At 39.2% G+C, this 21,942-nt stretch overlaps 1 protein-coding gene across 1 annotated transcript in view; it reads left to right on the top strand.

The window, feature by feature from the left end:
• Positions 1 to 20,895, top strand: part of KIFBP (kinesin family binding protein) — a 36,048-nt gene extending 15,153 nt beyond the window's left edge. The window contains exons 3-7 of the mRNA XM_047072868.1: positions 3,353 to 3,432; positions 3,754 to 3,937; positions 6,588 to 6,669; positions 13,826 to 13,941; positions 19,438 to 20,895. Of these exons, the coding sequence (XP_046928824.1) occupies positions 3,353 to 3,432; positions 3,754 to 3,937; positions 6,588 to 6,669; positions 13,826 to 13,941; positions 19,438 to 20,313 (1,338 nt within the window). The 3' untranslated portion in view covers positions 20,314 to 20,895. The remainder of the gene's footprint in view (positions 1 to 3,352; positions 3,433 to 3,753; positions 3,938 to 6,587; positions 6,670 to 13,825; positions 13,942 to 19,437) is intronic.
• The last annotated feature ends 1,047 nt before the right edge of the window (positions 20,896 to 21,942 follow it).

Consider the following 21,942-nt stretch of genomic DNA (forward strand, 5'->3'; position numbering starts at 1 on the left):
ATGACTCCCAATAATATTCTAGTCTGTACCTGTTTAATTCCAGACTTGTCTGTCCTACTGCTGATTTGACATTTGCACTTTTTAAAAAAAATTTTTTTTTTCAACATTTATTTATTTTTGGGACAGAGAGAGACAGAGCATGAACGGGGGAGGGGCAGAGAGAGAGGGAGACACAGAATCGGAAACAGGCTCCAGGCTCCGAGCCATCTGCCCAGAGCCCGACACGGGGCTCGAACTCACGGACCGCGAGATCGTGACCTGGCTGAAGTCGGACGCTTAACCGACTGCGCCACCCAGGCGCCCCAACATTTGCACTTTTTAAGGAGCAGTTGTCTCTAAAACTACTAACATAGAGCTTCTGATAACCTTCCTCTTTCCTCCTCCCTTGCTGTAAATACCAACTTCTTTCTTCCAATTACTGAGGCCTAAACCTTGGAGATCCCTCTTCTCACACACTGTGTAATCTACAGCAAGTCCTGTTGGCTTCACCTTTTTTTTTAAGTTTATTTATTTATTTTTGAGAGAGGGGGAGAGAGAGAGAGAATCCAAGTAGGCTCCTCACTGTCAGTACAGAGCCCGTACTGTGAGATCATAACCTGAGCCGAAACCAAGAGTGGGACGCTTAACCAACTGAGCCACCCAGGAGTCCCAGCGTCACTTTTAAATTATATCTAGAATCAGATCCCCTGCTATTACCTGATCCAAACAACCACCCTCTCTTGCTAAGATTATTGCTGTAGTATCATAACTGGCCTCCTTCAGTCTGTTTGCAACCTGTTCAAAGGGAGATTACATCACATCATATCACATCACTGCTTCCCTCAGAGTCTGCTAATGGCTTTCCCATCTTATTCAGAGTAGACCCCAAAGACCTTATGAAGACTTCAAGTACATTATCTGATTTGGCTACCATTACTTCTCTAATTTTATCTTTTTCTGTTGTCTCCTGTCTTGTGCTCTAGCTACACTGGCCTTCTGGCTGTTCCTGAAACACACCAGACAAGCTTCTGGTTCAGGGTCTTTGCACTGAACTGTTTCCTCTGCTGAGACTGCTCTTCCCTCTGGGATCTACCTGGCTCACTCGCTTATTCCCTTCAGCTCGTGACTCATGTCTCCCATCCAGTGAGGACTCATTGGCCACTCCGTTAATGCTACAGACCACCCCTCCAACACTTCCTGTCCTCCTTTTCTACTTTATTTTCTGCTTCACACTTAACATTATCTAACATAAGGGTCATTTTAGTGATTTATCTTGTTTATCACCCATCTTCAGTACTAGAATGTAAGCTCCCTGGGGTGCCTGAGTGGCTCAGTTGGTTAAGTGTCCAACTTGATTTCGGCTCAGGTCACGATCTCACGGTTTGTGAGATTGAGCCCCATGTCAGGCTCTATGCTGACAGGTTGGAGCCTGCTTGGGATTCTCTCTCTCTCCCTCCCCTCTTCAAAATAAAAACAGACATTAAAATAAATAACTAAATAAAATGTGAAGATACCAAACACCTATAATATTTCATTAAAAATTAGTATTAGTATGGAACATAAAACATATATCAAACTCTTTGTACTCAATTATACCTGTGTTTTAATTCAGAGAAGAGAGTGCTTTGACTTAGGGTTATATATGACATGTGGTAGTCCTAACAGTGAAATAGGTACAGAAAACAATACATTCATTCCTTTCATCAAAAAAGAGTAAGCATATTAAACAGTCCTCAAAGTTATTGAGGAGATCTTAGAAGAATTACTTATCTATTGTGTGTGCCTTGGGCCTTAATTCCTGTTTTAGCCATTTTTACTTTCTGTGAATTCTAGGAACCCTAGTTGTGATACTTTTAGCATTTGCATTCAGAATGTAAAATCACATTTTTAAAAATGGAAGACATTTTTGCTATTTGGAGTTTAGTGAATTCACTTTAAAGCAAGGCTGGTCTTGCGGATGGGACTATCCTCATAGAAGTAGAATGAGGCAGAGGTTAAGTAGGTCTGCTTTTTGGAAGGCTTAAGATGGCATCATAAGTGATTTACACATAATAACTCATTGAATCCTCATAACGAAATTATGAGGTAATTTTATAAATGAGGAAACAGAAGCACAAGAGATTGGGTGACCTGGCCAAGGCAGTAAACAATAGAATCACTGGTTTTAATGTCTCTGTATTGAAAGTGGGTAATCGGTATATGTTTCTTATTCTCTCAAAAAAATTAATGGAGCAAATATTTAAAACTTTGATTTGATTTTCATTATTGAGCAGTTTATTGTATTCATTAAAACAATTTTTTTTTAACGTTTATTTTTGGGAGAGTCAGAGAGAGCGAGCGAGCATGAGTTGGGGAGGGGCAGAGAGAGAGGGAGACACAGAATCAGAAGAAGGCTGAAGGCCCTGAGCTGTCAGCACAGCTACTTATGGAGTTGTTTTTTTTCTAAGATTTTATTTATTTATTTATTTATTTATTTATTTATTTATAATGTTTATTTATTTTGTAAAGAGAGACAGAGTGTGAGTGGGGGAGGAGCAGAGAGAGAGGGAGACACAGAATCTGAAGCAGGCTCCAGGCTCCAAGCTATCAGCACAGAGCCCGACACGGGGCTCAAACTCATGAACTGCGAGATCATGACCTGAGCTGAAGTCGGATGCTTACCGACTGAGCCACCCAGGCGCCCCTTAAGATTTTATTTTTAAGCAATCTCTATACCCAACATGGGGCTTGGACTCACAACCCCAAGATCAAGAGTTGGGTGCTCTACTGACTGAGCCAGCTAGACATCCTACTTACGTAGGTTTTTATTTGTCGGGTTTTTAAAAAAGTTTTATTTACTTATTTTTGAGAGAGAGAGAGAGAGAGAGAGAGAGAGAGAGAGAGAAAGAGAGAAAGAGAGAATCCCAAGTGACAACATGGAGCTTGATTTGGGGCTCAAACTCACAAACTGTGAGATCATGGCCTGAGCCGAAATCGAGAGTTGGATGCTTAACTGACTGAGCCACCCGTGCACCCTTGTAGGTTTTTAAGAGATCTTTTTTTTACCAAACAAAATTAAGACTTAAAGTAGTTGAAGAATTATGAATCTCTAAAGACAAATTGGTAGAATTTTTTTTTTAGTGTATTTGAGGTTTACCTCCAACAGCAGTTAAAATTTTGTCAAGTGTGAGCTTGTAGCAATCTCCTTTTATTTGTTTGACTCTCTAAAATTTTATGGTTAAGAAAATTACTTCTTGGGTAAGGTGAAAATGAACTAGTAAAAAAAAATGAAGTATACTGGTTTTTAAAATTTTGATTTCTCCAGTTTCCCCAGAAGAGGGCGCTTGGTGTTCACAGTTTAAAATTTCAGAGTTTTGTTTTTCTTTAATTGTAGATTGGGAGTCCTCCTCTTGATCCTACTGAGCATTTTCTTCCTGAAGAAGAGAAACTTGCTGAACAAGAGAGATCAAAAAGGTGAGTAGATACAGAAATTAGCCCTCACAGGTAATTCTACATAGTATAGATAAAATGATTATTTCAAAAAGCACAGTATTTTCTTTTGAGACCCTCTGAAGGTAATAGAATGTGGTTTCTGAGATGGATTTAAAAACCTCCATTTACTATTTACTAGATATGTGGCCCTGTTCAAATAGGAGGCTCTGTTTTCCTTATCTGTCAAATAGATACAATAGCCATACCCAACTCAAAGAGTTGGTAAGAAGATCAAGGTAAATATATATGAAAGTTCCTTAAAAAATGTAAACCATTATGCAAATATTCACTTTTTCTTCATAGATTTGAGAAGGTGTATACTCATAACCTCTATTACTTGGCTCAAGTCTACCAGCATATGGAAATGTTTGAGAAGGCTGCTCATTATTGTCACAGTACCCTAAAACGCCAACTTGAACACAATGCCTACCATCCTATAGAGTGGGCTATTAATGCTGCTACCTTGTCACAATTTTACATCAATAAGGTAAGCTTCTCAAACAGTTATCTAACAAAGTTATTGATAGTGTGTATAAAAATACTACGAGAGAGAGAGAGAGAGAGAGTAGTACCTTGAAAATGTCATCTTTTAAAAACAGGTAGCTTTTATTTTATGGTTTAAACTGGACAGAAAAAGGCAGCCCAGTTTGCCAGTATAGTAAACTTTTGTAGCTTTCTATTGCATTAATCCTTTTGAATTGTAAAATACTGAGTTTTATCATTGTCTTACATGCTGCTAGCCCTAAAAATTACATGTTACCTAAGACCAATTCTTTTTTGATATAGCACACTATCAGTTCATTCTAGTGAGATGTTACCTTAAATTGCAGATTTTATCTGATAGATAAAACTTTATTTTTTATGCAGCGGTAATCTGGTAACTATGAGGATTTGTCTGAGGAAGTTGACTGTTAAATGTGGGCTTCGATAAAAGCATGTGATGCATTTCAGTTATTCTTTAGAATTAACTCCTCTGTAGTAATTTTTCCATGTTGGAAATATCTCTACTCAGTTCCAGAGTTGTAGCTCTTTATGATACACTTCTTCTGGAGTATCCCACAGGAACAAACTTGAGCTTCATGGTTGTTTATCAGAATTATTCAGAATCATGTTGGTATACTTTTAATTGGTCTGTTTATTCCTTTAGTCCCTAAGAGTTTTAATGCTAAAACACTTTTAAGCCACCTTTCCCAGCTAGATTTTCTGTTAATCCTCAATAATATATTCAGCAATAGAAATTACTTTTATTTGTATTTCTAATTCACTCTGAACTTTTGGTAAATCTTTGCTTATCAGAGTTCCTTCTTAAATCTCTCTGGTTACCTGCTGCCGTATCCTTACTGGGCCTTTATCCTTTCTAAGCTTTTTGTTAGTGCTGGTTCTGTAAATGCGCCCTATGTTTAAAGTATTGTCCCACAGAATTTCATTCAGAAAAGCTATTAGCAGGCGAGAAAGGGCTATGGTGACTGCAGCATCGCTTCTAGGACTTTGGTCTAAGATCAAGCGTGTAAGTAACGCTATTGCATATATTGGAGCATTCGGTTAAATCTAACTCTCATGAATCCATTTCATTGTGGTCATCATCAAAAGTGTTACCCGGTGCCTCTGCTTGTGGCACCTTTTTTAATAGCTTCCAGAGGCCCCTTTGTTTTGTTTAGCAACTTTAAAGCTACATACTCACTGTGATTTTAATTAAGAAAACTCCATCAATATTAATAGTACTAAGATACCTAGATATTAATTTAAAGCGTAATAAAAAAATTTAAAGTTGTTAAGCATTGCTTATGTGGAGCATGCAGTAATTTTCATGAGTACCTCCCCCACCCTGTGCTTTTTTTTTTTAAGCCAAAATGTTTTATAAGTTTTTGTTACAACTAGCTGATTTATATTGCAGAGATTTGAACCATTTTTACCAAAAAAATGCAGTTGTCATTTATATCATTCTCATCTTCATCTGGTTCCAGTGATGAGGTTTTGCTACTTGATGTGTCCATACCTGGCAGGTGCTAAAGTCCCACATTTACCAGCCACCTAGAGGGCACAAAGCACTCGCTGTTCTAGCAGTGGTTGCTTGCAGGAAGGCAATCTGGACAAAGCTGAAGTGATGGGTAAAGGATTGCAGAGGGACAGTTAAAGCTTCTTTATGTAAACTGTAACTTTCTTTGGGTTTTCAAGGTTTAACACCTTCATTTTGGTCTATAGATGTTGCTGGGCTAATACTGTACGTGGTACCCAGCTATTCGCAAGGTGGCTTCTGATTTGCTATAACAGAGAGATGCCTTTTGTGCTGAGATTTTAAAGTCCTAGCCAACCATTAAAAATCTTCTTAGCAAAATCAGGTATTATTAATATGAACTAGACATTTAATTAATGAGGGTGGCTTCCAACTAAAAGTTGGACTTTAACTTTGTATTTCTGCTGGGTTGGTCCTGTGACTTACATGATAAATGCAAAGTGTTTATATTAACAAGGAGATCTTCTCTAAGTGTTTGAGAACTTTACCATGCCCAGATTTGAATTAGGAAGTCTTCAAGTGTGTTGGTAAAGCAGTTCTATAAAGTTCATCTGTGGAAATCTGTTAACTTCAAAACTTGGTGGGAACCCTCATTCATCACATGTAAATTCCAAAAATTCTAGCAGACAGGAATCTCTTCCTATCAAAACTTACCCTTTTTGCCTTTGAATGACGGGATGTATGAAGATATCGCTAAGAAAATTAAATCTTCAAGTCCTCTGACAGGGTGTGAATGGTCTACAGTTTATCATGCATGGCATTTTGGCTATGTGGACTGAACCTGAAGGACTGTCTGGAACATTCTAAGTCTAGGATTGTAGCCGCTCCTGTGTTGTACCTACTGGTAACCTGAAAGAGCTAACTTTCCATCAGGAGTTGTTTTGCAGCCAGTTTGGATTATTATTAAGAGTTTGGGGGCATTGTTACTTGAATCTTTTAGGTAGCTTTTTAACCAGAGAAAACATGTCATCTACTGTCTTAATGTTCAGCAACCACACAGGGTCTCCTTAGTGGTTTTTACCTGTTTTTGTAGCTTTTCCCATACTAGACGTCTTTATATAAGTATTAATTGCAGATACGGCTGTGTGATAATTGCATTTACTCTTGTTTATTTCCTCAACAGCTATGTTTTATGGAAGCCAGGCACTGTTTGTCTGCTGCTAATGTTATTTTTGGTCAAACTGGAAAGATCTCAACAGAAGACAGTAAGTTCATAATGTGCATGTTTTATTATACAACTTTTAAAAAACAGTTTGAAATCATTTTAAATTTTAGAAAATTCAAGAACAGAACAAAGAACTGTCATATACCCTTCTAAATTCACCAATTCTTAGGGGCGCCTGGGTGGCTCAGTCGATTAAGTGTCCGACTTCGGCTCAGGTTGTGATCTCGCGGTCTATGAGTTTGAGCCCCGCGTCAGGCTCTGTGCTGACAGCTCAGAGCCTGGAGCCCATTTTGGATTCTGTGTCTCCCTCTCTCTCTGCCCCTCACCCACTCGTGGTCTGTCTCTCTTGCTCTCAAAAATAAATAGAACATAAAAAATTTTTTAATTCACCAGTTTTTAATAGTTGCCTCATTTGCAATCACATTTTATTTTTCATTCAGAACCATTTGAGAGAAGATTGCAAATATTAGGCTCCTTTACTCCTTTCATATTTTAGTGTATATTTCCTAGGAATATTTTCCTACATAATCATAGAACAGGAAATGTAACATTGATACAGTTCTTTTCTCTATAATGCATATTTCTATTTTATTAACTATCCCTGTCATGACTTTCACAGTAATTTTTCTAGTACTAGAGTATCCAGTTCATGATTTCATATTGCATTTAATTGTCACATCTCTTTATTGTCCTTTAAAAAAATTTTTTTTAAAATTTTATTTATTTTGAGGGGCACCTGGGTGGCTCAGTCGGTTAAGCGTCCGACTTCAGGTCAGGTCATGATCTCGCAGCTTGTGAGTTCGAGCCCTGCATTGGGCTCTGTGCTGACAGCTCACAGCCTTCAGCCTGCTTCAGATTCTGTGTCTCCCTCTCTGCTCCTCCCCTGCTTGCACTCTATCTCTTTCTCTCTCAAAAATAAATAATAAACATTAAAAAAATTTAATAATAAATTTTATTTATTTTGATAGAGTGTGCATGCATGCACATGCATGTGGGGGAGGAACAGAGAGAGAGGAGAGAGAAAATCCCTAGCAGTCTTCGTGCTATCAGTGCAGAGCCCGACACTGGGCTCAGTCTCACAAACCGTGACATCATGACCTGAGCTGAAATCAAGAGTTAGCCACTTAATCCACTGAGCCTCCCAGGCACCCCTCTTTACTGTACTTTAATCTGGAACAGTTCCTCAGCCTTTCTTTCTCTTTCATCACACAGATATTTTTGAAAAATATAAGCCAGTTATTACACTGGATTTCCATCAGTTGGTGTTTGATGTTTCCTTAGGCTAAGAATCAGAGTACAGGGTCACCTGAATGACACAATTGGTTAAGTGTCCGACCTTGGCTCAGGTCATGATCTCTCAGTTCATGAGTTTGAGCCCCACATCAGGCTCTCTGCCGTCAGTGCCAAGTCTGCATCGGATCCTCTGTCTTCCTCTCTCTCTGCTCCTCTCCCACTCGTGCGTGTGTGCGTACATGCTCTCTCTCTTGAAAATGAACATTAAAAAAAAGAATCAGATTATACATTTTTGGTTGGAATACTACATAAGTGATCTATCCAGATGTCTAGTTTTTTAAGTATAGTGTTTTATTTAGTCTTAAAAATCACAGTTAACATGTGTATTTGAGCACATCAAAACCACAGTGTGATACTATCTCATAATTGGGAGAATGGCTTTTACGAAAAAGACAAGAAATAACAGGTATTGGCAAGGATATGGATAAAAGGGAACCCTGTGCACTGTTGATGGGAATGTAAATTGGTGTAGCCACTGTGGAAAACAGTATGGAGGTTCCTCAAAAAATTAAAAATAGAAATAACATATAGTTCAGTAATTCCACTTCTGGGTATTTACCCAAAGAAAAAGAAAACACTAATTTGAAAAGATATATGCACCTCCATGGTTATTGCAGTATTATTTACAATCACCAAGACATGAAAACAACTTAAGTGTCCATCGATGGATGAGTGGATAAAGAAGATGTGGTGAGGCAATCCCTATCAAAATAACACCAGCATTCTTCACAGAGCTATAACAAACAATCCTAAAATTTATGTGGAACCAGAAAAGACCCAAATAACCAAAGCGATCCTGAAAAAGAAAACCAAAGCTGGAGGCATCATAGTTCTGGACTTCAAGCTGTAGTACAGAGCTGTAATCATCAAGACACTATGGTAGGCACAGAAACAGACACTCAGATCAATGGAACAGTATAGAGAACCCAGGGGCACCTGGGTGACTCAGTCGGTTAAGCGTCCAACTTTGGCTCAGGTAGTGATCTCATGGTTTGTGGGTTTGAGCCCTGCGTTGGGCTCTGTGCTAACAGCTCAGAGCCTGGAGCCTGCTTCAGATTCTGTGTCTCCCTTTCTCTCTGTCCCTTCCCCGCTCACACTCTGTCTCTCTCTCTCTCTCTCTCAAAAATAAATAAACATTAAAAAAATTTTTTTTAAGAATAGAGAACCCAGAAATGGACCCACAAACATATTTGACAAAGCTGGAAAGAATATCTACTGGAAAAAAGACAGTCTCTTCAGCAAATGGTGTTGGGAAAACTGGACAGAGACATGCAGAAGAATGAACCTGGACGACTTTCTTACATCATACACCAAAATAAACTCAAAATGGACGAAGACCTGAACATAAGACAAGAAGCTGTCAACATCCTAGGGGAGAAAACAAGCAAAAACCTCTTTGACCTTGGCTGCAGCAACTTCTTAGTTGACATGTCTCCAGAAGCAAGGGAAACAAAAGCAAAAATGAACTGTTGGGACCTCAGCAAGATAAAAAGCTTCTGCACAGCGAAGGAAACAATCAGCAAAACTAAAAGGCAGCCGACGGAATGGGAGATCGTTGCAAATGACATATCAGATAAAGGGTTAGTATCTAAAATCTATAAAGAACTTACCAAATGCAACACCCAAAAAACAAATAATCCAGTGAAGAAATGGGCAGGAGCTCCTGGGTACCTCAGTCAGTTAAGCATTTGATTTCAGCTCAGGTCATGATTTCATAGTTCGTGAGTTCAAGCCCCACATCGGGCTCTGTGCTGACAGCCTAGAGCATGGAGCCTTCTTCAGATTCTGTGTCTCCCTCTTTCTGCCCCTCCCCTGCTCACTTTCTGTCTGTCTCAAAAATAAATAAACATTAAAAAAAAAAAAAGAGGGGTGCCTGGGTGGCTCAGTCAGTTGAGCATCCAACTTCGGCTCAGGTCATGATCTCACAGTATGTGAGTTCGAGCCCCACGTCGGGCTCTGTGCTGACAGCTCAGAGCCTGGAGCCTGCTTCGGATTCTGTCTCCCTCTCTCTCTGCCCCTCCCCCGCTCATGCTCTGTCTGTCTGTCTGTCTGTCTCTCTCTCTGTCAAAAATAAATAAACATTAAAAAAAAATTAAAAAAAAAAAGAAATGGGCAAAAGACATGAATAGACATTTTTCCAAAGAAGACATCCAGATGGCTAACAGACACATGAAAGAATGCTCAACATAGCTCATCATCAGAGAAATACAAATCAAAACCACAATGAGATACCACCTCACACCCATCAGAATGCCTAAAATTAACAACTCGGGCAACAACAGGTATTGGTGAGGATGTGGAAAAAAGGGAACCCTTTTGCACTGCTGGTGGGAATGCAAACTGGTGCAGCCACTCTGGAAAACAGTGTGGAGGTTCCTCAAAAAATTAAAAATAGAACTACTCTACAACACAGCAGTTGAATTACTAGGTATTTATCCAGAGGATACAAAAATGCTGATTCAAAGGGGCACATGCACTCCAATGTTTATAGCAGTACTATCGACAATAGCCAAAATATGGAAAGAGCCCAAATGTCGATTGACTGATGAATGGATAAAGAAGATGTGGTATATATGTTCAGTGGAATATTACGTGGCAATCAAAAAGAATGAAATCTTGCCATTTACAACAGCATGGACAGTGTATTATGCTAAGCTAAGTAAGTCAAAGAAAGACAAATATCATATGATTTCACTCATGTGGAGTTTAAGAAACAAAACAGATAAACATAGGGGAAGAGAAGCAAAAATAATACAAAAACAGAGGGAGACAAACCATAAGAGACTCTTAAATACAGAGAATAAACCAAGGGTTGCTGGCAGGGTGATGGGTGGCGGAAGGGCTAAAGGGGTGAGGGGCATTAAGGAAAACATCGGTTGGGATGAGCACTGGGTGTTACATGTACGTGATGAATCACTAAATTCTGTCCCTGGAGATAATTGAATGAATGAATGAATGAATGAATGAATGAATGAATGAAGTGTGATGTATATATACAGTAGATTATTATTCAGGAAAAGAAGGAGAAAAAAAATCCTGTTTAGTGGAAGGTATAAACTTCCAATTATGATTAAGTCATGGGATGGTAATGTACAGCATGGTGACTATAGCTAATATTGTATTGAGTATTGGAAAGTTGCTAAGAGGGTATATCTTTTTTTTTTTTTAATTTTTTTTTTTAAGATTTTATTTATTTTTGAGACAGAGAGAGAGCATGAACGGGGGAGGGGCAGAGAGAGAGGGAGACACAGAATCGGAAGCAGGCTCCAGGCTCTGAGCCATCAGCCCAGAGCCCGACGCGGGGCTCGAACTCACGGACCGTGAGATCGTGACCCGAGCTGAAGTCGGACGCTTAACCCACTGAGCCACCCAGGCGCCCCTATCTTTTTTTTTTTAAGTTTATTTATGTATTTTGAGAGGTAGCAGGAGCAGGGGAGGGGCAGAGAGAGAGGGAGAATCCCAAGCAGGCCTCACGTTGTCAGCAGGGAGCCTAATGCGGAGCTCAAACCCACGATGTGTGGCCCAAACTCACAAACCATGAGATCGTGACCTGAGCCAAAATCAAGAGTTGGATGCTTAATGGGCTGAGCCACCAAGGCGCCCCTTATAGTAAGACTTTAAAGATATACCTCTTGGTGTGCCAAGAGTTCAAGCCCTATGTCAGGCTCGGAGCTGACAGTGCAGGGCCTGCTTGGGATTCTCTCTCTCCCTCTCTCTTTCTCTCTGCCTGCCCCTCCTCCGCTTGTGCTCTCTGTCTCTTTCAAAATAAATAAATAAATAAACATTAAAAAAAAAGGTCTCATTACAAGAAAAACTGAACTGTGTATGGTGAGAAGTATTAACCAGACTTACTGTAATGATCATTTCACAGTACATACAAACATCAAATCTTTGTGTGTATAACACTATAGTTGATCCTTGAATAATGTGGAGTGTCAGGGTGCCTATCTCCTGTGTAGTTAAAAATCCATGTATAACTTTTGACTCCCCAGAACTTAAATCACTAAGAGCTTACTGTTGACCAGATGCCTTACCATAACAATTAACACATATTTTGTATATGTATTATATACTCTAATCTTACAATGAAATAAGCCAGAGTAAAGAAACTGTTAAGAAAACCATAAGAAAGAGAAAATACATTTACAGTACTGTACTAAAAGAATTCATGTATAAATAGGACTGTGCAGTTCAAACCTGTGTTGTTCAAGGCTCAACTAAAATGTCATATGTCAGTTGTACCTCAATTAAAAAAAAATTCGTACTTTTTATTATTATAAAATCAGTAACATACTTACACAGGGCCCCTGAGCACATTTTACTAAATTTTCAACTGGGTAATTTTTGCTTCCAAACCTTAACGAAGTCAAGTACCCAGATCTACAAGCTATTTCTGAAAAAGAAAGAAAAAGGACTTCATATCTAAGTACAAGTTCCAAAGTGTAGTCAGTCCTCATTATTTATCGATTCCAAACTCGCAAATTCACCTGTTGCTACAAATAACTTGTAACCCCAAACACAGTACTTGGGGCACTTCTGTGGTCATTTGCAGACATTTGAGTCACCTGAGATGCACATTCCCAGCTGATGTTGAACAAGGCAACACTCTGCCTTCTTGTTTCAATTCTCATACAGTAAAGAAATGTCCTTTTTGTGGTTTATTTAGTACCCCATTTTTCACATTTTTGTGTTGTTTTTTTTTTGTTGGCGATTTCACTGTTTAAAATGGCCTCCAAATGGAGTGCTAAAGTTGCTGTCCAGTGTCCGTAAGCACATGAAGGCTGTGATGGACCTTATGGAGAAATGACAGTGTTAGCACAAGTTGTAGTGCTGTTGGTTATGAGTTCAATGTTAATGAGTCAACAATATATATTAAATAAGGAATCTTTAAACAGAAACACAGTCAAAATAATCAGTTAATAAAAATGTGACCAGAAGCTCAAAGGAGTCTAACCGTGTATTTTCCTGAGGAGCAATGTTTTAGCATTTGCTAATTCAGTGTTCACGGTGACTTCTTGGAACACGACTACCACAGATAATGAGAATCGACTGTACGTTGTTTCCTTAGTTTTACTGGTGGAGACAAAAACTACTTTTTCTGCTGAAACAAATGTTCATCTGAAGGAGATAATCAAACCATCAGTGACTTGTTTCAGTGCCATGTTTCTGTGTTGCACAGGATGTAGTGACTTGATTCTCTCCTTGGAGAGCTGGATACTGGGTTCGCTGTACTTGGTGTTGGTGGCACACCGTGTTGATGGGAAAAGGTGGACTACAGAGGAAAGTACACAGATTCATAGTAATATTGCATTAAATCTAATGTGGTGGAAAATGTTGCTTCACGTTACAAAGGATGTTACAAACTCTGACCCAGTAAATTCTCCTTCTAGGAATCTGTCCTAAGGAAATAATCCAAAATTCAGACAGATTTATGCACAGAGATCTTTCTGTTTAGACTTGCTTGTTATAGAAGAATTGGAAACAATGCATGCCCAGAAGTAAAAGAATGGGTGTATAAAGTAGGGAGCATCTCTTTAATTTTATATAATGCTGTACTTGAAAATGTTAGAGTTGATAAGATATGGGTAATTGTTAGTGGTATAATATATAAGGAAAAAGCTGTATTCAAAATGGAATATACAGTGTGACCTTAGTTTTTGCCTACAGATAACACATAAGAAAAAATTGGAAAGAAATGTACAAAAATAATAGCAGAGATTATTCCTACTTCCTCTGGTAGTAGGAATTTTGGGTGGGTTCCCCCCCTACCCTCCCTCCCTGTTGCTTCAGTGAGAATCTGTTCCTTTTAAATTCAGGAAGAAGTGGTGTAAAAAGAATGTCATACACAATGCAAATTACGATTGTGACCATTAACTTAGATAAATCATGTTATGTGATTTTAGCTACTGAAGCTGAAGGAGATGTGCCAGAGCTTTATCATCAAAGAAAAGGAGAAATAGCAAGATGCTGGATCAAATATTGTTTGACTCTCCTGCAGAATGCCCAGCTTTCCATGCAGGTAATGCCTTTTCTTTCTTAAATAAGCAGGATGTAAGTAAAAGCCTAAACTGGGAATTATGCCCATTGGGCTCATTGCATGTTTATTATGCAAAGCATGCAGAATGCTCTCAAATATTTCTAGCTCTCCCATCTCTGCCTTTTAGAATCTTAGTGTTCAAGGTCCATCTCAAATACCACTTCTTCCTTAGAGACTCTTCTTTGGATAGAATATAAATTTCTTGAGAGGTGGGGACTGCATCATATTCATATTATCATTATCTCCAGGCATTATAGGTTCTCAATAAATTAATTATTCAGTGAGTAATTCTTCATATTGTACAGATATCATTTCTCTCCTTTAAACTCCATAGAACTTTCATTGCCTTTCATAAATCACTTAGGTTTTGCTTTGTATTAGCTCTGTTCATATTTGTATCTTATTCCTTCACCTCTTTTTAGACTATAAGCAATTTGAGGGTAGGAAACAATTCTTACTAACCTTTATACACTTTATACAGTATATAAGTATATTTATATTATTTTTATAAAAATATATATCTGGAAACAGCCCTGCCAGTTTATAGCTGTATGTGTGTGGCAATTTGCTTAAACTCTCTTTGTCTCAATATTATCACAAAGAAGATGGAAATAATAATAGTACTTACTTAGGGCGCCTGGGTGGCTCAGTCGGTTAAGCATCCAACTTTGGCTCAGGTCTTGATCTCATGGTTTGTGAGTTCGAGCCCCATATCGGGCTCTGTGCTGACAGCTCAGAGCCTGGAGCCTGCTTCCGATTCTGTGTCTCCCTTTCTCCCTGCCCCTGCCCTGCTTGTGCTCTGTCTCTCTCAAAAATAAGTAAACATTAAAAAATTTTTTTAAATAATAGTACTTAATATTGTTATCAGAGTTAAATTAATATATATGCAAAGGGCTCAGAAAAGTGCCCTAGACATACTAAGTCCTCAATAAATGTTAATGGTTATCATCATCATTACTAATCCGTACTGAATCCTAGTTTCTAACCACTAAGGAGAAAAATAAATCATTTGGTTGCAATATACTAAGTGTAGATACATAGAAGACTTTCCTGGAGGAGTAACGCTTTTTTTTTTTTTTTTGCATGCATGCATGCATGCATTAAAGTACAATAAGTTTTACTAGCACTAATATAGAACCTATTAAACCAGTAGATGAAATGAAACTAAACAAACAAATCACAAAACCCCAGAAGGATATGTCGTGCAAAGATTAGAGCATTTTAGAGGTAGAGGGTAAAGATGAGGCATATTTGGGAAAGAAAGGAAGTGGGGAGAACTGGGAGTCTTTCGTCTAGAGAAGTTGGAGCCAGGAAGAGCTGTCGGTTTTCTTCTGCTCAGAAAGTGGTCTAAAAAACATGTAAATAAACATCCTGAAAGCAAGTGAGTAAATACAATTTTGGAGACTTAGGGCTTGGGTTTGAAATAATTGTGTGAGGTAAAATACACTGTAATTTAACTCATACCCTTCATTTAGTTGATATTTTCCAGACTGGACACTAGAACTTATCACCTGCTTACTTTAAACTCAAATAGTTGCCAGCTATTGAATTACTCAGATTTTCCTTAATCTGACTGTTAGTTTGATTTCATCCTTCGATCATCTTTTTACCTGAAAAGTGTTCTTCAATCCAAGCTTAAGACCTACACAAATTTATTTATGCCAGCTCTATGCTAGTCATTGTCCTGTGATGAAGAAGAATAGACCCGGCTTTTTACTTCACGTAAAAGTGCAACTTTGATAAGTCCACAGAGGAGAGACCCATGATGGAAGACATAATAGGAGGAAGTAACATTTGAAGGAAGCTCTGGGAATGAGTAGAAATTAGTTAGACTGGAGAAAAGAAGGCACAGCATTCCAACCAGCCGAAACAGCATGTTCTGTGGCACAGGGAGTGTGAATTAGACAGGATGGAATTAGACAGGCCTGTGAGTCTGGAGTGGAGTGAGAGAGCAGGTGATATTAGACAGAGGCAGAAAGGAGCTGGAATGAGCAGGGCCTTCGAGGAATGAAGACTTAAAGGGTTTTGGGACAATCATTTAGGTAGCAGAATGGAGAATAAATTGGGAAGCAACAGTGGAGGAGGGTGATTAGTTAGAAGACCACTGGAACAGTCTAGGTGAGATGTGAAGGGAGCTTGATCTAGGGTGGTGGCAGAAGAGATAGAAGAAAGAATGGATTCCAGAGGTATTTAGGAAGCAAAATGTGAAGGACTTGGTGATAGACTGAATGTGAAGGATAAAGGGGAGAGCAGAGGGACATCTCAAGGAGGATTCCTAGGTTGTTGGATGTCCGTGTTCATGGAGGCTTCTTCACTAAAACAACACTAGGACAGGAAACTGCTGAAGAAGAATAGAGTTCCATTGTGGACATCCCGTGGATGCAGAACCCCTGAGTGTTCTTAGAGGAGAGGTCATACAGGGAGCTGTAGTTACCGGTCTGGAGCGTGAGAAGAGGTGTGGGCTGTAGCTATACATTTATAGCTATACATCCTCCCATAGATGGCAGTTGCAGCCATGGGTGTGAACAGAGTCACCTGTAGAGCAGCGCTGTCCAATAGAAATAGAATACCAGCCATGTATGTAATTTTCAAAAATTTTTTTGGTTTATTTATTTATTTTGAGAGAGTAGGGGAGGGGCAGAGAGAGAGAATCCTGAACAAGTTCTGTGCCCTCAGCACAGAGCATGATGCAAAGCTCAAACCCACAGACTGTGAGTTTAAGACCTGAGCTGAAACCAGGAGTTGGACACTTAACCAACTGAGCCACCCAGGCAGCCCTGTAATTTTCAATTTTCTAATAGCCACGTTATAAAAGAAAAAAAGGTGAATTAATTTTATATTCTTTAAGCCCAGAATATAAAAAAATTGTTATTTCTATAAGTCATCAGTATTAAAGAGATTTAAAATTATTTTTGTATTAAGTCTTAGAAATTGGGTATATATTTTATACATACAGCCCACATCTCAGTTTGAACTTCCCACATTTCCAATGCCCAGTAGTCATCCAAATGTGGCCAATGGCTACTGTTCTGAACAGTGCAGATCTAGGGACAATGTTGAGTGGAAGGAACAAAGGGCTTGGGGGTTGAGCACAGAGGGATCTGATGTTCATGTTCAGTTTTATTGAGGAGGATGAGCTTAGTCTATCTTTTTTTTAATTTTTTTTGTTAACGTTTATTTATTTTTGAGACAGAGACAGAGCATGAACGGGGGAGGGTCAGAGAGAGAGGGAGACACAGAATCGGAAGCAGGCTCCAGGCTCTGAGCCATCAGCCCAGAGCCGGACGCGGGGCTCGAACTCACGGACCGTGAGATCGTGACCTGAGCTGAAGTCGGACGCTTAACCGACTGAGCCACCTAGGCGCCGCAAGCTTAGTCTATTTTTTAAACCATTTTACTTTTTTTTTTTTTCCCTGAGAAGTAGGGGAGATAACTTTAACTATGATGGTAGATTAAATTGTATCTTCAACTTTAGTGTCTTTGAGACCTAGAATGTTTCTCTGTATTTCACTGAATACCTTCTAGCATAAATATCATATCATTAATCTTAATGGCGTCTCTGCGAAATATTTAAAAAAATTTTTTTAATGTTTTTTTTTTTTAATTTTTTTTTTTTTTAACGTGTTTTTATTTTTGAGACAGAGAGAGACAGAGCATGAGCAGGGGAGGGTCAGAGAGAGAGGGAGACACAGAATCTGAAACGGGCTCCAGGCTCTGAGCTGTCAGCACAGAGCCCGACGCGGGGCTTGAACTCACGGACCGTGAGATCATGACCTGAGCCGAAGTCGGCCGCTTAACCGACTGAGCCACCCAGGCGCCCCTTTAATGTTTATTTTTGAGAGAGTGTGTGTGAGCAAAGGAGAGCAGGGAAAGAGGGAGACAGAATCAGAAGCAGGCTCCAGGCTTTGAGCTGTCAGCACAGAGCCCAACACGGGGCTCGAACTCATGAACTGGGAGATCATGACCCATAGTCTTTTTTTTTTTTTAATTTTTTTTTTTTTCAACGTTTATTTATTTTTGGGACAGAGAGAGACAGAGCATGAACGGGGGAGGGGCAGAGAGAGAAGGAGACACAGAATCGGAAACAGGCTCCAGGCTCTGAGCCATCAGCCCAGAGCCCGACGCGGGGCTCGAACTCACAGACTGCGAGATCGTGACCTGGCTGAAGTCGGACGCTCAACTGACTGCGCCACCCAGGCGCCCCTTTTTTTTTTTTTTTTTTTTTAATTTTTTTTTTTTTTCAACGTTTATTTATTTTTGGGACAGAGAGAGACAGAGCATGAACGGGGGAGGGGCAGAGAGAGAAGGAGACACAGAATCGGAAACAGGCTCCAGGCTCTGAGCCATCAGCCCAGAGCCCGACGCGGGGCTCGAACTCACAGACTGCGAGATCGTGACCTGGCTGAAGTCGGACGCTCAACCGACTGCGCCACCCAGGCGCCCCCATGACCCATAGTCTTACATATGTATAATGTTTCAGAGTCTCTAAAGTTCTTTCATATGCATTTGTCTTACCTGAAGAAGAAACTATAAATGAGTTTTAGTTCTCCAAAGAGGAAAGTCATATATAAGCAGCTTAATTTATTTAAATAATTTTTCCTATTTCTTACATTTTTAAAAATGTTTATTTGTTTTGAGAGACAGTGCAAGCAGGGGTGGGGCAGGGAGAGAGGGAGACACAGAATTCAAAGCAGTTTCCAGGCTCTGAGCTGTCAGCACAGGGCCTGATGCAGGGCTCAAACTCATGAACTGCAAGATCATGACCTGAGCCAAAGTCGGACGCTCAGTGGACTGACTAAGTCACCTAGGCGCCCCCTCTTACATTTTTTTAAATTTACCACTTTAACCATTTTTTAAAGTTTATTAATTTATCTTGAGAGAGACAGAATGAGTCGGGGAGGGATAGAGAGAGAGAATCCCAAGCAGGCTCCACACTGCCAGCGCAGAGCCTGATGAGGTGCTCAAACTCAGGAAACTGTGAGATCATGACTTGAGCCGAAACCAAGGGTTGGACCCTCAACCTACTGAGCTACCCCAGCACCCCTGTTTCTTACATTTTTAATACAATTGAAATATAATTAGAAGAAAGTTTTAAAAGGTATTTAAGATTATAGTACTTCCTGGGGTGTGTGGGTGGGTCAGTTGGTTAAGGATCCAACTCTTGATTTCAGCCTAAGTTTTGATCTCACAGTTTGAGTTCAAGCCCCGACTCAGGCTCTGTGCCGACAGGGCAGAACCTGCTTGGAGGAGTTCTCTCTCTCCTATCTCTCTGTCCTGCCCCCTGCTTGCATGCTAGCATGCATGTGTGCGCTCTCTCTCTCTCAAAATAAATAAACATTAAAAAAAAAAAAAAGATTATAGTATCTCTTTAACTCCAGCTGGAAGAGGGCTTTCTTTTCTTTACTCTTAAGTTTGCCATATTGTTTGAGAGCAGGAGATCAGTGTCCTACCTAACCATAATTTATGTTTTTGTTTCAGGACAACATAGGAGAGCTTGATCTTGATAAACAGTCTGAACTTAGAGCTTTGAGGAAAAAGGAACTAGATGAGGAAGAAAGCGTGAGGAAAAAAGCCGTGCAGTTTGGAACCGGTGAGCTGTGTGATGCCATCTCTGCGGTGGAAGAGAAAGTGAGCTATTTGAGACCTTTAGATTTTGAAGAAGCCAGAGAACTTTTCTTATTGGGTCAACACTATGTCTTTGAGGCAAAAGAGTTCTTTCAGATTGATGGTTATGTCACTGACCATATTGAAGTTGTCCAAGACCACAGTGCTCTGTTTAAGGTGCTTGCATTCTTTGAGACCGATATGGAGAGACGGTGCAAGATGCATAAACGTAGAATAGCCATGTTAGAGCCCCTCATTGTCGACCTGAATCCACAGTATTACCTGTTGGTCAACAGACAGATTCAGTTTGAGATTGCACATGCTTACTATGATATGATGGATTTGAAGGTTGCCATTGCTGACAAGCTGAGGGATCCTGATTCACACATTGTGAAAAAAATAAATAATCTTAATAAGTCAGCACTGAAGTACTACCAGCTCTTTTTAGACTCCCTGAGAGACCCAAACAAAGTATTTCCCGAGCATATAGGGGAAGATGTTCTTCGCCCTGCCATGTTAGCTAAGTTTCGAGTTGCCCGTCTCTATGGCAAAATCATCACTGCAGATCCCAAGAAAGAGCTAGAAAATTTGGCAACATCATTGGAACATTACAAATTTATTGTCGATTATTGTGAAAAGCACCCTGAGGCTGCCCAGGAGATAGAAGTTGAGCTAGAACTTAGTAAAGAGATGGTGAGTCTTCTTCCAACAAAAATGGAGAGATTCAGAACCAAGATGGCCCTGACTTAATAATCCTTGTTTTTAATGAAAGAAAATGTGCAATATTAAAGAGAGTTTCTCCCTTAGTCAAACAGGCTCAATTCCATTGTGAAGTTTACCTTTATAGCCAAGTGAGTGTAGTTTGAATTTGAGATAACAGACCAATTGAGTTTTTGCTAGGACCTTAATCAACATAAAGATAATAATTTATACCTAATTATGTAAATTGCCTTGTTAAGGTGATGTGTGATTGGTATGTTAGATTGCTTATTTCCTATTTAAGTAGAAACCTTTCTGACTCAGTTTTCTAAAGGTAGGTTCTTTGTTGGCTAGTACTTGATAGCTTTATTAAGAAGAAAAATTCTGTAGTTATATACCGGTAGACAAGCCTGTTAATTGAAAAGTAACTTCCTGTAGTTATTCTTCCCCAAATATTTACTTTCCTAATTTCCAGAGAAATCTTTCGTTTTCTGAAAACATCAAAAAACTAAGTTATGTTGTAAAGTACTGTAAAGTAGTCGTCTCATTTATAGAGGGAAAAGGCCTTGCTGGAAAATAATAAATTGACTTGTTTCACTAATAAAAGCTTCCATTTACTCTTTTGTTTTCTTACAAGAATTAGTTTTATTTTTGATACTTCAAAGGTATTCCTTTATTTGAAGCCAAAGAATGATATTTCTTTGGCATCATTGCACAGTTAGAAAACACTAAAATCTCATCCATTGAAGAATATTTGAGATCCTGTCTGTGCCAGAAAAATCTTATTGGTTGAGTTTCTTATCAGAGAATTTTGGTAAGTTTATAAACTTTTAAGCACTATTAAACAAAGGATATGTACTGCAAAATAACATTGATAATACTTGTTAGTCATTTCAAGAAATGCAGAATTGAAATGGAGTCCCTATCCAGCATAAAAATCAAGATCAGTTGTAAGATTTGATACAGAGGATAGCTCTGAATTTGCCTCCAGAAAGCCTAGGATTCAGTCAACTCTAAGATTCTGTAACATTTATGTATGTGTGATAAACACCTTGCTTTTCCTCTGAGATCAATTTGTCAGGAAAAAAAATCTGAGTATAAAAGCAATGTGTAACTCACTCAATATTTAATATTCATTATTAAATGTTTACTGTGGATCAGGTACTGTTCTCACTTTTCTAAGCATAAAGGATACAGTGATGAACAAGATAAAGAAGGTCCTGCTCTCATGGAGCAAGCAAACAAATAAGCAAAATGATTTCAGGTCATGAGTGCTGCTAAGGAAGGAACCAGAGTGATGTGGTAAACATTTAATGAGAAGGGGTGCCTACTTTAGCTATAGAGATCTGGAAAGGCCTCTGAAAATGTAGAAGGTGACACTGAGAACTAAATGGGGAAAAAAGGCAGTAAAGATTCTTTGGTAGAGTATTCCAGAGAGTGCTAGGCCCTCAGGCTGGAACAAATTTAGGAAAGGATTTGGGAAAGGCCACTGTGGCTAGAACAGATGGGGGTTGTGGAGTGAGGTGGAGTGGGGCAGGAGGAGAGAGTCCAAATAGAGACGGTTTTGTAGAGGAGAAGTTTGAATTTTATTGTAGGTACAGTAGAAAACCTTTGTAGAATTTTTAAAGGAGCGTGGCATGATCTGATTGGCATATGTAAGAAACCACTCCAGGCTGCTGG

The sequence above is a fragment of the Lynx rufus genome, unplaced genomic scaffold (genome assembly GCF_022079265.1).
Source record: "Lynx rufus isolate CCGP_SWC_20201006 ecotype Redwood Valley unplaced genomic scaffold, mLynRuf1.p SCAF_11, whole genome shotgun sequence".
In the NCBI taxonomy this organism is placed as follows: domain Eukaryota; kingdom Metazoa; phylum Chordata; class Mammalia; order Carnivora; family Felidae; genus Lynx; species Lynx rufus.